This window comes from Salvia splendens, chromosome 20 (assembly GCF_004379255.2).
Source record: "Salvia splendens isolate huo1 chromosome 20, SspV2, whole genome shotgun sequence".
NCBI classification, from domain to species: domain Eukaryota; kingdom Viridiplantae; phylum Streptophyta; class Magnoliopsida; order Lamiales; family Lamiaceae; genus Salvia; species Salvia splendens.
This window is the reverse complement of record NC_056051.1, coordinates 15,114,005-15,127,222: the sequence shown is the minus strand read 5'-3', so window position 1 is coordinate 15,127,222 and position 13,218 is coordinate 15,114,005. Positions and strand designations below refer to the sequence as shown.

The window sequence follows — 13,218 nt, the reverse complement described above, 5'->3', positions numbered from 1 at the left end:
TTCTGGGTACTTTACATTTGTTGGAGGAAACCTAGTCACTTGGAAGAGCAAGAAGCAGAAGGTCGTAGCGTTGTCAAGCGCAGAGGCAGAATTCAGAGGAATCCGAAATGGTTTGACAGAGGTACTGTGTCTTAGGGGATTGATGGAAGAGTTGAGTTTTCTATCACGAAAACCATGTCGATTGTTTTGTGATAACAAAGCCGCGATCAGCATTGCAGAAAATCCAGTCCAACATGATCGAACAAAACACGTTGAAGTAGATAGACACTTCATCAAAGAGAAAATCGAGGCAGAAATTGTTGAGTTCCCATTTGTTCGATCTAAATATCAGCTTGCAGATATTTTGACAAAAGCAGTTGGAGCAAAAGTTTTCTTAGATTACCAAGTTAAGTATCGGAAATCTCATTACTTAACTTTATGGGGAGTGTTAGTTAATGAACATCAAGAATTCCAAGACAAAGCATCAAGAGTTCCAAGATGAACATCAAGAGTTTCAAGAATAGAACATTTATAATATCTAGTTTCAATAGTATACTAGTTCCAAGAATGTATTTATTATTGTATCTCAAAAGTGTCCAACTCTCCTATAAATTCATGGATGTTGGAGTACTTTCTCAATCAATAGAATATGAAAACTATCTGTTTTAACATGGTATCACGAGCAAGATTTCAATCCTTTTTTTTTTGAGAACTCAGAGAAGTTCTCATCATCGTACTTTAGGTGTTTTTAGTTTGTTTTGTTTGTATTTTGCAGGGGGAAAACTGACCATCTTCGGCTGCCACCTTGCTGATTCGGGCCCGACGGGCCGTCAGGATCGGGCCGCGATTCGGGCCTAAAGAAGAGGCCCGAAGGGCTAATTAGAAATCTTACATTTTGTTTCTTTGCTTCGTGTAGTTTATTTGGAATTAGTTAATAGTTCATTGTGTAAAAGATATTCGAACACCTTTAGTTCGAAATAAATTTCTTGTTTCCCCTCTTTTATAAACATATTATCGAGTTCGTTTTTGTTCGTTCAATTATTTCATTAACTTTTACTTCTTTGCGAACCAACAACATTAAGCATTCACGAGCAATAAAAATTCTCATTTCAAAACACAAATCAAAAGAGCTATGATTTACTAGTTCGACCTTAACATTAATGAAAATGATAATAAAAGGGGCGGGTATTACAGAGGGAGTACATTCTATATAAAAAATAGTCGGTACTCAAAGGTGACGTGGAATATTATCAAAAAAATTTCTACTATCTTATTTGAGTGTTTTATTAATATTATCTCTTTCTATAATTTTTTCTATTTCCTCTAATCCACACTTCGAATGTTACGCCTACTTTTATCAATTTTCGAACCATTTAAAAACTTAATCTCTCTGCAAAATCTCATCTTCATTTTTTCTATCCTTTCTGCTATTTCCCGATTTCCCCCTTTTATTTGTAAATTCCAATATCTTTTTTGTAGGTTATTCTAAAACAATTTATACTCCGTTTAGATTAAACTGACGGAATGCTATCTATTATCGTATTCGTAAATATGACTGCGAAATCTGATATTGGTATTGAAGAGAGAGAGGATTTGAGCAAGTCCATATGCATTAACCATGGATAATTTATATGCAAGGATCTATTCCATCATTTTCTGAAAATTTATTACATTTCATTTTCTACACTCTTTTTAGAAAATAATAATAAATAATTAAAATGGAGTGTGGTAAAATAAGAGAGAATAATATAGAGAAGACTCTATATTTTCTACACTCTCATCTATGTTATTCTCTATTTTACTTTACTCTCTCACCATTTTAATTATTTATTATCATTTTTTTAAAATGAGTGTAGAAAATAAAATGCGACAAATGTCCAGGGGACATAGGGACGGAAGGAGCCGTAATTAAATGCAAATAACTATTGGGTTTCACGAAATTACATGTGAGAGACGAGAGAATGAAAATTTTAGGAAGAATGAAGGTGTGGTGCAATGGTTTCATTTGAAGAGACAGGATTATTGGTAGACGAGGAAATTGAAATGGGGTTGATGGAAAAGAGTATACCAAGGAAAATAAAATAAATAAGAAATAGTGAAATAATTGACCACGTAACTTGTCGCCCACAAATCGCTCACGCAACCGTCCGCAGCATATCAATTCTCTAAGAATATTTACAACTTTATTCCAAATATTTATCCACCTATTCTTTAACCTTTCTCCTACTTTATTTATCTTTTCTCTTCTTCTCTTCTATTTTACCTACATTTTTTTCATTTTCTCTTACTACTTCATTGCTTTTTCATTAAAATTTGTGTTATTTATCAATAGAATTATTTTTAGTAGATGGACAGATTATAGAAATGAGAATATATTAAACATTATACATAAAAATAGCTAGTGAGCGGTGAGAGAGAAAAAGAAAGAGAAATAGTGTGAGAATAAAGGTTGTAGTGTACATTTGTCCCTTTTTCTTAAAAGACAATAATATCCTTGTCAATTTTTTTTATGTATTAGAGCATCCACTACGCGGTCTCCATATCGTCCCTTAACCGTCCCTTAAATTATTATTTGAGGGCCCCACTGTACTTTTTTACTCCATCCCTTAACTAAGGGACGAAACCTACAACGCTTCATCCCTTAACCGTCCCTTAAATTACTATTCATTCAATTTCATTTTTTATTTATATTTCCAACACAATTCAATTAAAACAAACACACTTCATTAAAATTAAAATAACATTATATCATAAAATAAAAATACAACTTAAAATTTTAAAAAAATATATAATTAAAATCTTAAAAAAATAAAAATGACATAATTTAAAATATAATTTTATATGGAAATCCTTGAATGTTTTATGTTTCACTTTCGATGTGGGACAAAATCATTCTTGGATGTCTCTATAAAAGAGAAACAACCAAGAATGATTTTATCCCATATCGAAAGTGAAACATAAAACATTCAAGGTTGTCTCTATAAAGAGAAGCAACCAAGAATGACATTGTCCCACATCGAAAATGGAACATAAAACATTCAAGGTTCTCTCTATAAAAGAGAAGCAACCAAGAATGAGTTTCATAAATTCGCAAGCCCATCAAATATATGTGGGCTATTACAAATCTCTTGTATTTATTTATTTGTAAAAATTGTTTTTAAATATAAAAGCAATTTTATAAATAAAAAGTATTTTTTTTAAAATTCGATTTTTTTTAAAAAAATTGATTTATTGCGTCTGCGTGACGACGCCCACTCGCGGGCCGGCGAGTGGGTGTCACGCATGGCACAGGGGCGCGCCACGTCGCCGCGGTGCGTGGCGTGACAGCCCGTCCCGTGTCTCGCAGGCACGGGCAGCAGGACGGGATCGGGACGGGCGCGGGACGGGACGGCGTGTCGCAACGCTTCGCGAAAGCGTTCCGTCCCTCCGCGACGGAACGCAGGACGGTGGCGCCGCATAGTGGATGCCCTTAGGAAATATGAGAAAAAGTTGCAGGTGATCCTGATATGATCCTCGTTCTTGATTTAAGGTTTGATGTGATATGAAATGAATGATGCTTTATAGATTGTGAAAGTCATTTGATAAGTTAGATTGAAGAACTCAATAAATTGAAAAATTAAAAGAGATAAAACTCATAATATTATTAATTATTATAAACTTGTGATCTCTTGCTGTTTTGTTCTACAAACATAATGTGATTACTGTTGCTGAATGATGCAAAAGAACTTGGCGCCAACAAATGATGCAACAACTAACTATTTACTTTCAAAACCCTGTCCCTTTTTTTTTTTTAATCATGAATCACAATAGATATAAAAGCTATAAAACCTCAAAAAATCAGACCAAAACAGTTATATACCTAACAAAAGATCACTGGCTATCTCATCAAGCAATCCATTCAGCATCTGTCTTTCCACATCTTTCACCACAGTTTCCCTTTCAGGAAATATGGACATCATTCTGCTCCATTCAAAATCCCACATGCAATTCACATCAGGATCCTCATTGTAAATGTCCTTGTTGAGCATTCTATGCAGTCCAGCTGCTACATCACACTCATCACTCCCACTCATGCCATAGCACTTCAGTAACTCCAAGTTCTTGCAGAGTTGCCTCACCAAATCATCCAATGACCTTATCTTCACATTACTCATGCCAGTCTTCATGTAGGGGTTATACATGGATTCATGCCGCCTTGCTTTTCTCCTCATCACTTCGTTCGCGGAGTCCAGCAGCACGAGCTTCTTGCCCGACACTTCGTTTTCATGATCAGCGGCGTGGAGGAAGCTGAGAGGTATGTTGAGCTTGAAGAGAGCCTCTGCTGTGCTGAGAAACATCTGGCTTTTTATCACTGTCTCCTTGAGGTGTTTTTCCTGTTCTGTCAGTTGCTCTTGTCTATTCGATTGCTCGTGTTGAAGAAGATCTCGTTCAGTGCTCTCTTCACGGGTTTAAGTAAATGATACGAGGAAGATGTAAGATTAAATGTAGTCTTAATGTGAAAACATTGGCATTGTATGGATTAGAAGCTTACCTAAGCTTTGAACACCTTCGTTTTGTTCTTCTTCAACCTTAAGTGTACGAGGCTGTTCCTCCTCCTTGAGATCATCCACTAAACTCTGCAAAGCCAGTAAAGTGTGACATAAGCTTAACTTTAATTCAATCTGTTAGAAGTTAATGTAAGCTTACGTTGTTGAGGTTGAGTTTGTTCTGTCTCTTGTCAATTTGGGATTCATTTGCTGCAGTGCTGTTTAGTACGATCGCCTGATCATCTCCAGTTTCTATCTTTACATCCGGCTTCACTGGTTCAGCTACTATTTCTGATGCGTTGATGACTTTTTCTTCTTGTTTGACCTTGCGATCACTTGGTTCCTCTGTTTTTTGGAATGCGCGGCTTTTGTTTTGAATCTGCTGTTTCAGACCTCTCAAAATGTTGTTTGGTCTTTTTGCAGTACCAATAGAATTTCTTCTAGTCGCAAGTACTTCTATCTTTTCAGGAATCTCTCTTCTCTGAACTTTCCTGGTAACAGTTCTCTTCTGTGTGGCTGAGGCCTTGGGTGGCTTCTCTTCTGCAAGCAGTCGACTGCTCCCCTCTTCTATACCGCTTTCGGTTTTAGATAAATCCTGACTTTGCCTCTGTGTTTGAGGATTTTCTTGATTGATTGCAGTATTCTGCGAGTTATCAATCGTGAGGTCAGCATCTTGATGTCGTCTGTGAACAGAGTCTCTCACGGGAACTTTCGTTGATCTCCCATCACCAGGAGTGGATTTTTCGCATGGTAGCTTCTTCTGCTGATTCGTGGCTGCACTTCTCTTGGATTTTGAGGCATTTATGTGTTCCACTTGTTGGCCCTCGTGGATTTTTGCCACCAAATTATGTTTCTGAAGCTGCTGTGGTTTATACTCGACCGAGTTCTTGTCTTCAGTGCGATCAGGTCTTTTAGCGACTTGTTCTTGATTTTTCGGAACATAGTTATTCGCATTCCTCTTTTCTACTGAATTTGCACTTACCACTTGCTCAATCCTATTGCTTGTTTTGCCTTCTGCTTTCAGCATTGTGCTTTTCAGTGCCCTTTTGTCCTCTCCATGAGTTGGTTTCCTCGTGTTGTCTTTGAAGCTCGTGACTCCATCGACATGATTAGTCTGGCTTTGTTGTTTCTTTATCATGATGCTTGCTGGCTCCATGCTCACTGCTTGCATTTTCAAGTCTTTACGCAGCTGGTTCCTCTCGGGATTCACCATTTTAGAGGCGCCATCCTTTGTTTCATGGCTCTTTTCGGGTTTGATCTGTTGCTTGGGGTCTCTTCTTGGAAGCAACTTGTTGGTGCTAAGATCAGATCCATTGTTCCTAGTCTCTCTAGTCATGGATTTTTTCTGCTTGGCACTTTCGTTCGAGACATTTTTCCCTCCTACCGAGCCCTCCTTCAGAGGAGCTTCTTCGAGCCCCATAAGTTTAGCTATCACATTCGAAATCCTTCCCTTCTCTGGTGTAGGCTTTGATAAACTTACGACACTGTAATCCTCGACATAGCTATTAGACCTCGTGTGAGGAAGCAGCTGCGAGTGGGTGATAATAGATTGTTCCGACGTTTGTCTATATGGTAGAGCTAGCGGTTGCTGTCTCGTTCCACCCTGGACCACTCGGGACTTCCCTGAGGCTCTATCAAAGGAGAATCTAGGCCGATCCAGCTCCCACTGCACGACTCTTTTCCCGTTGTCATCATCCTCATCCTCATCCTCGTCCCCATCCTCTCCCAATAACTTTATACGGCCTTTCCTCTGTGAACTATTAGTGTACTCTGAAGCGTCCTGTAAGCTCACGAGCATTCTCAGGGACTCTTCCAAATCGATAGCACCTTTCAGCAGCTCTCTCCCAATCTCAATCGAGTTTCTGTCCAAGTTAAGGCCGTTGGAGCATGCGCTTAGAATCTGGTTGAGCTTGTGAACTCCTTTCGATATTTCATTCACATGGATGTTAGGAAACGAACCAGCTGATGTATGATTGTAGAAGCCGGTAGCCTCCATTTTCCTCGAGTTCGATGATCTTCGACCAAATCTGTTGAAGAAATTTACTAGTGGATTGCTACTGGACCCGCTAATGCTACTGAGATTTCCACTGTTTTCAAAGGCGAAAGCTATGGCCATCGACAGATCTCTGACTTGCTTAGAGCTTTGCCTGCCCTCGTACACAATGATCTGGCTCGATGCGTCCTTCGTGTTCACTGATCTGCTGCCTCTCGTTGTAGAACGAGCCTGCACGAATGAATGACAATAAGACCACTTGTTTCGTGTTTCACTCAATGATAATTGCATAAAAAAGACACCAATACTTACGGAATCTAGGGCATTCATTTGTCGAGCGCCCCTTGATGTCCCACGAGCAACTGTTGTTCGAACATTCATGAGACCTTAACGATGAAAGGCTAACACAACAACCATAGGAATTTACATACAAAATCACCTTAATCACTGTTTTTGTGTCTCAACTTTTTGTTAAAATTATGTCCTTTTCAATCAATGTTACACTTGTTTCTTTTTGTTCACATTCTTGATTATCTCTATGCAACATAGCTATCAGAGTTCTCTGTTCCCAACGTTGCCTCGTGAAAATTTTTATCGATTTGATCCGGATCGCCTAAATCTTGTCATTCAACAAGTGTTCCTTAGAGTTAAGTCACTAAACATGCATGAAGAGTGTTGGGAGAACTTCACCTCTAGACGTTTGGCTCGACTGTCGGCTTGAGTGCTGAGTGGCGGCCATCCTTTCCTTGCGCTGGCGCAGATCATTCAGCAGTTTCTGCGCGAAATCTGGTTTCGTCGTCATGTTGCTCATTCTCACAAGCCTCCCAAAATTGAAAAGTAAAAATGAAAAATAGTACTAGTGAATGATTTTGGTGGCTGTTGAAGAGAATTGTGAATGAAATTTTAGTGTTTGTGGGAATGAGTTGTAGCTATACTTTGGTGAGAAGGTTGCATCATGCTTGTTGAGATGTAATGTGGGAATAAAAATGAAGATTGAATATGTAGATATGTGTATTTATTTTATTAGTTGTTAAAGGTTGATGTAAACATGATGAGGGAGGGGAATTTGAGTTGCTCTTGGTGGAGAATTGGAATAATTTGCTTCCATTCCACTCCAAGCAATGGAGGGATGTAGCTTTAGGTTTTGGCTTGTGGGTTAAGATTTCTTCTCCAAGTGAAAATTACAGTTTGTTTGCTATACAAAAACTCTTCTTGATATGTCTCATTTTACTTGTCTAGCTTTAAATTTACTTGAAAATGATGATTTCTTTGTTTTAAATGCCGTGCAGGTGCTCTTCTATAATCTAATCGTGTGGCGGCGTAAATAGCCGATAAACTAACTTAAGCATATTTTGTAGAATTGGGAGGATGCGGTTTTGATCTAACTACTAACTGATTAGTAATCTTAAATTAATATATATTTTTAACAATTAAATCATGAAATTTAGTGATTGAAATAATATGAAGTGAGTTATATTTTATATTTAAAGAATTATTAAATAAATTCAAATGTTATTAATGCTAATTATTAAGTATGTTAGTTAAACTTAATCACTTTATCTCTCCTCAAAATCATTTAAAAACTTTAAATTTATGTAACATTCTCATTTTAAACTATTTTTTCGTAAAAAATATGTCAATTTTATAAAGATTCTAATGAGATCTCAATTGTATATGTTCGAACGATGACCAAATGATTAATTTTTTATACTAATTTTTATTTAAATTTTCGTAAACGTTGATAAACATATTTTATATCGATAAATGCATCAAAAAGTTCAATATAATGCAAGTACAATATCAATAAATTTGCGTTGAAGTTTTCATATACTTGTATTGTGTTGAACTATTTATATCATTGTGTTGATATTTTTAATACACTACATTGATATCAGGAAAATCACGAAAATTATTATATTATGATATATTATCAATTTTACCTTTTCTATTGATATTTTATCTACGAAATTCACGAGATTTAATCTCATCCTTTTATTTTAACATCCAATGAGGTGGGCATGGTCTTAAATATGTGTTGAAATACAATATTATTTTAATATGACCGTGGGATGCTATCCTAAGAAGAAAACGCCCATTTAAAACAAATTACTATACCATTCATGAAAAACAATATTATATTTTTTTTGGGGGTAGGAGGGGGGTTGTGTATCAAAATTAATTTCTATCTTTAATAAATAAGGTTTATTTTTTAATAATAATACTTCAATTACTTTAACTTTCTATTTATTCTTTACATAATTAATTTGAATTAAAACTCATATTATTTATTAACAATAATTATAGAGGTAGTATAATATAGGAAAGTAAAACATATAAATATGTAGGTTCACATACAGTGGTAGTTTGATTAACAAAACGCTAATTTCGGTTTATCAAGGATATGAAACGTATTCGGCCAGTGAATCGGTAGTAATATTCTCCCATGTGCCATTGTTCAAAGGAAAAAAATCGAACTCATTTCATATAGCATGTCATCAATATAATGTCGAAAATTGAATTCAGTGATAGATGTAATAAAAAATTTAAATGATCATGTATAAAATTGATATTTTACAAAGTTTGGTGGGAATAAATCTGATAGATGTAATAAAAAATTTAAAGGATCATATATAAAATTGATATTTTACAAAGTTCGGTGGGATTTATTTATTCGTCTCATAATAAGAGTCTTATTTTATTATTTCTGTTAATCCGATAATAAGTTTTATTTTACCATAAATGGTAAATAAACCTCACATTCCACCAATTTATTACACTCACATTATATTATAAAACTAATATATATAAGTAGGACTCATCTTCCACTGAGAGTATCCGTAATGGGGCGGATTATGCTTCGGATGATGCATCGTCTGCCCCTTCGTTATGCCCTAAGCCTCGCTCCAAATCTGTCAGCGCGGCATCAGTACCCTAATTATCTCCGAGAGCGAATAGCCTTTTCTAATAGTGCTACAGTATCAGAATTTTCAACTAATGAATTCGAAATAAATATTACTCCCCCCGTTAGCCAAAACCTAACATTTTTTGCCATTTTAGATTGTGCATCATTTCAAGACACACTTACATTTTTTCTCATTTTTAGTAAGTAGGTCTCATATTTCACTAGTTCATTATACTTCATCCGTCCATGAAAAATAGTCTCATTTTGTCATTTTGGGATGTCTAAAAAAAGTCTCATTTCTAAATACTCCATCTATCCCACAATAATAGTCACATTTTGTCCATTCGATCCGTCCCAAAATAAGAGTGACATTTCACTTTTATCATAAATGGTAAGTAGGTCCCACAAATCACTAAGTCACTTTACTCACATTCTATTATAAAACCAAGAGTAAAGGCCAAAATTGTTCCTGAACTTATGCTCATTTTAAGATTTTGGTCTTCTACTTTATATTTTGAATTTTTATATCCCGAACATTTTAATTCGGATCACAATTAGTCCTACACTAACTTTTTGCGTCAATATTAACATGCAACTATGATATTTTGACCAACCTTCTTAACAGTCAACCTTCTTAATCCGATTTTGTAAAACTTAAGGTGTTAACTATGATATTTTATTATTTTGAAATTAAAATCTTAGAGTATATTCTAAATTATTTATTCCAAACCCACTGCTTCTCCTCAACCAACAATGGCGGCAGCCACCGCATCAACCGCCTAATTCTCCACCGCTCACCTCTTCCGCTCCTCCTCCCTTAACCTCTAACAGCCTCTCTCCCTCTCCTTCCCAAACCCCCCGCCGCCGATTTCCATCCCAGCCCCTCCGCTTCTCCGCCGCCCCCAAAATCTCCGTCGGCGACAAGCTCCCCGACGCCACGCTCTCCTACCTCGACGCCTACGACGAGCTCTAGACCGTCTCTCAATCGCTGACCTCACCGCGAATAAGAAGGAAATTTTGGTCGCCGTGCCCGGGGCCTTCACCCCGACGTGCTCGCAGAAGCACCTCCCCAGATTCGTCGAGAAGGCGGCAGAGTTCAAAGCGAAGGGCGTCGACACTATCGCCTGCGTCTTCGTCAACGACGCCTTCGTGATGAAGGCGTGGAAGGCGGATCTGAAGATTGGGGAGGAGGTGTTGCTGCTCAGCGACGGCAAGATTGGGTGTGAGCTCGATTTGAGCGACAAGCCGATTGGGCTCAGCGTGAGGCCGCGCCGCTACGCTATGTTTGTGGAGGATGGCGTTGTGAAGGTCCTCAATTTGGAGGGAGGATGGCGGCGCGTTTAAGAGCATCCGCAGCGGTGAGGAATTGACGTACGTCCGTGCCAGCAGCACGGCACCCGCTGTCCGTCGCTGCGCTCTTGCCGCTGCCACAGAGCTGCTCGATGCATCGAGCACGTCCGTGCCAGCGAGCAGCTGACGTGGCGCATTCTGATTGGCCAACGGATTTATCCGTTGGAAATTCAATTTTTTTAAAAAAAATCGAAATTAATACAAAAACTTTAAAAAAAATATTTTCAGATTCCTAAAAATATGACCGTTTTATTACTATTTTTTTAGATTTTTTATATTTAAAAAAAAAAATTTATTCTCAAAATCATCTATAAATACACAAATTCATCATCCATTTTTCACATCAAATCATCTCTCATTCATCTCTCATTCATAATTTTAATACAACTTATCTACATCTTCTTCACTCACTCAAACCCTCAAATGGATTTCACCAATCTCATTGCGGAAGCGGAGCGCGAAGAACAAGAATACTATGAACAACATCGTGCCGCTACATCCATCGTGCCGCGACTACCCCCGCCCCTCCTCCTCGATCAACCAAATCAACTCGCCGCTACATCCATCGTGACTGGTAAGGAGCCAACGAAAGGCTCGTTGCCGACTATTTTTCTGACAACCCGCGGTTTCCGGAAGATTAATTTCGGCGACGTTTTCGCATGTCAAAACGATTGTTTATGCGTATTCTCAACACATTGTTCGCCCGTGTTGAATACTTTCAAACAAGTAGAGACGCAGTCGGTCGGCAAAGTATCTCGGGGTTGCAGAAGTGTACTTGTGTCATCCGACAACTTGCTACTGGGCAAACAGCTGACCTCTTCGACAATTATTTGCATGTCGATGAGTCAACTGGAATCCTTTGCCTTAAAAATTTTTGCGACGGCGTTCGTTCTGCTTTCGGTGAGGAATTCCTTCGTGCACCCACCACCGATGATTGTTAACGGTTGCTTCGTCTTCACAAAACAGTCCACGGTTTTCCCGGTATGCTTGGCAGCATTGACTGCATGCATTGGAAGTGGAAGAATTGCCCGACTGCTTAGAGGGGGCAACACTTAAGCGGCCACAAAGGCGGCGGCCCAACACTTATCCTTTAAGCGGACGCCGACTACCGTCTATGGATTTGGCATGCATATTTCGGTGTTCCCAGATCCAACAACGACTTGAACGTGATCTATTCTTCACCACTCTTCAATGGTGTGTTGAATGGTGTAGCACCGGCGATCGACTTCACCGTCAATGGAAATGCATACCACATGGGTTACTATCTCGCCGATGGTATCTACCTGATAAGACTAATTTCATGCATCGGTTAGGGGGTTAAATTCAACAATTTACGGGGTCTAACACATCTTTTAAGCCAGGTGTGTAGAAGTAATCGCCAGACCCAGGAATGAAGGTAAAAAATCGCCTGGCGAATGATTTGGAGAGAAAGTGAGCATAATGAAGGAAAATTTGCCTAGACGGAGGAGATCGCTAGCTGGAGGGTAGAACATAGATTTCAAGAAAAGGCTTCTAGAAGATCACCTCCACATCTATAAAAGAAAGAGCACGCAACATACAAGAAAGACTTTTGGCTCTGAGCTCATTTTACACACACTTCTGCACACACTTGGGGTTTCAGAATTTGAGAGGGGGCGGGTTCATTTTCAGTTGGCGTTTGTGTACCATCGTCCTTGCGTAGGGCGAAGAAACAATTTACCTCCTTTCGTTTTAGCTTTTCTGTTTGGATTTCAACCGAGTCTTCGCTGTTCGAAGCTCGGCTTTCGTATTTGCTGATATATTACTGATTTATCTATGGAATTCTTATTCTCTGTCATGATGATGCGATTGTTGAGTTTTGATTATGTTGATTCTGAGTTTGTGATTGTCTAGTTGAATGGATGCTTTTCGTACTTGATCTGGTGAATCGGAGTTAAAATCGGTGTTGGATTGTCATTGATCGGAGTGAATCTGTTGAATTGGAGTTCATGGAGTTGTTTTTGGTTGTAGTTTGGTTCGGATTGCTTGGATCCGGAGTGGATTAAGCGTTCGTCGTTGGATCTGAAGCTGAGCTGGTTGGTTGTGCATGAATTTGATAATTCATTTCTGTGTTCTGTTTACTTCGTCTAGTAGAAGTAAATCTGTTGGTTTCCGATTATTCGTCAGTTTCCGACGTCCGAATTTGTATGTTCTGTTTGAATCTGGGTTATTACTCTGTTTTCTCCATGTTCGTGTTTAAATCAGGTAACGAGATGCAAGTTGTAGTTGGTTAAATTCATAGTTTATTATTTGCAGCTTTTCAGTCGTACTTTACCGATTCTGGAAATGGTCCCCACTGCATGTTCGATCTCTGTTTAGCTAGATTAGGAAGTCGTTTCCTCGAGGTAGTTTGTTTGAGATAGTGAAGTAAGGATGATGTTCTATGTTTGCATGATGTTCTCTGTTTCATAGGTCTAATGTTAGCCAATTTTATTTCCTCAGTCTAGTTA

At 38.2% G+C, this 13,218-nt stretch overlaps 1 protein-coding gene and 1 pseudogene across 2 annotated transcripts; one reads left to right on the top strand and one right to left on the bottom strand.

Moving 5' to 3' along the window:
• Positions 1-3,587: 3,587 nt before the first annotated feature.
• Positions 3,588-7,488, bottom strand: LOC121781114. Of its 2 annotated transcripts, none has more exons than XM_042178814.1 (5): positions 6,938-7,488; positions 6,811-6,860; positions 4,666-6,729; positions 4,511-4,595; positions 3,588-4,417 (listed from the first exon to the last, which is right to left on the bottom strand). In XM_042178814.1, exons 2-5 carry the CDS (start codon positions 6,826-6,828, stop codon positions 3,831-3,833), a joined length of 2,754 nt encoding a protein of 917 aa, XP_042034748.1. In that variant the 5' UTR covers positions 6,829-6,860; positions 6,938-7,488; the 3' UTR covers positions 3,588-3,830. The 2 variants fall into 2 exon arrangements, with proteins under 2 accessions (XP_042034748.1, XP_042034747.1); XM_042178813.1 differs by having other exon boundaries at positions 7,189-7,488.
• Positions 7,489-9,338: 1,850 nt separating this feature from the next.
• LOC121781533 lies at positions 9,339-12,859 on the top strand (annotated as a pseudogene).
• The last annotated feature ends 359 nt before the right edge of the window (positions 12,860-13,218 follow it).